At 47.0% G+C, this 1,458-nt stretch overlaps 1 protein-coding gene across 1 annotated transcript; it reads left to right on the forward strand.

Moving 5' to 3' along the window:
- The first annotated feature begins 486 nt into the window (after positions 1-486).
- On the forward strand, positions 487-1,456 carry LOC112073121 (membrane progestin receptor gamma-B-like). Its single transcript, XM_024140473.1, has 3 exons — positions 487-525; positions 702-846; positions 1,179-1,456. Exons 1-3 carry the CDS (start codon positions 487-489, stop codon positions 1,454-1,456), a joined length of 462 nt encoding a protein of 153 aa, XP_023996241.1.
- Positions 1,457-1,458: the final 2 nt, after the last annotated feature.

The raw sequence follows: 1,458 nt of genomic DNA on the forward strand, positions 1-1,458 counted from the left end.
CGGAGCGCCAAGTCTAGGTCCAAGAGGCTCCTAAACAGCTTCTACCCCCAAGCCATAAGACTCCTGAACATCTAATCAAATGSCTACCCAGAGTATTTGCATTMCCCCCTCCCCCCTGGAACGCMGCTGCTACTCTCTGTTATTATCTATGCATAGTCACTTTAATAACTCTACCTACATGTGCATATTASCTCAATTACCTCAACACCTGTGCCCCCGCACATTGACATTGACTCTCTTCCGGTACCCTCTGTATATAGCCCTGCTATTGTTATTTACTGCTGCTCCTTAATTATTTATTATTCTTATCTCTGACTTTTTGGGGGGTATTTTCTTAAAARTSCAMTGTTGGTTAAGGGCTTGTAAGTAAGCATTTCARTGTAAGGTAATATGTATTCGGCGCATGTGACAAATAACATTTGATTTGATTTGAAATGAGCTGAAGCTAGTATTGTCTGAGATGTTGATTATTGTGCCTGAGGTACAATGAGTCTTAAACAGGCTCTGCTCACTCGGTTGTCAATGGTATAATTATCGCTGTGTGCCCGTTCACTGGAATGCAMGTGCTGCTTAGGAACAGTTCTTTAATCCTGTACATACAATTCTATTCTGATTCAACYGCCATGTGTATGACTGTGACAAGAGCCTATAGAAGSCTWTCACGTGACGCGAGGCTAATACATTCTACGGTGTTTTGASAGCTCTTCCTCTGTGTGGGTGAGGGTTGCACTGACAACGATACCAACGCTCTCCACCACACCCACATCGCCCTGGCCTTCCTGACCGCATTCCTCTTCGCCACACACCTACCAGAGCGCCTGGCCCCTGGCAGCTTCGACTACATAGGTCAAAGTGCATGGTCTATCTGGAAAGACTGCTTGTTTGATTCATTCAGAATGATTTGTCACTGTATTGTGCAAGACTTGTTGTAATACAGTGGAGACTGATCAACACTGGCTTGGTATTAGTGGTATGACATATGTAGCATTAAAACAACAGAGTAGTCTTTATATCACTGACTCTGGGTCTCACTGTGCCTTCCTGTTTCCCCCTTATGCTGTGGAGGCCAGTTCTTCTGTTGCTGGCCAGTTACAGTTCTCCTTGAGTTCTGCTTCGTACCTCTCCTGTACCACTACTACTGCAGGTATTTAACCACAGTCCTTTTGCACCCTCTGCAGGTCACAGCCACCAACTGTTCCACGTGTTCGGCATAATCGGCACTCATTTCCAGATGGAGGCCATTGAGCAGGACATGGTGACGCGACGGCCGTGGCTCCTCACGTTCTCTCTGCCCATCACCTTCACCAACACACTGGGGGCGGCACTGCTGAGTGTAACCCTCAGCCTTGGCATCATCTTCCTCTTTAGTCTGCCTCTGCTCTGGTCAGCCACCCGGGGAGAACACACTGAGAAGACACAATCACATCCAATAGCCAAGGGCTGCCAGTACCACTAGCA

This window comes from Salvelinus sp. IW2-2015, unplaced genomic scaffold, assembly GCF_002910315.2.
Source record: "Salvelinus sp. IW2-2015 unplaced genomic scaffold, ASM291031v2 Un_scaffold2154, whole genome shotgun sequence".
Lineage (NCBI taxonomy): Eukaryota > Metazoa > Chordata > Actinopteri > Salmoniformes > Salmonidae > Salvelinus > Salvelinus sp. IW2-2015.

Coding starts and splice junctions, on each gene's coding strand:
- LOC112073121 (XM_024140473.1), top strand. CDS start 487: ATGAGTCTTAAACAGGCTCTGCTCACTCGGTTGTCAATG. Junction 847..1,178: donor TGGCAGCTTCGACTACATAG/GTCAAAGTGCAT, acceptor CACCCTCTGCAG/GTCACAGCCACCAACTGTTC.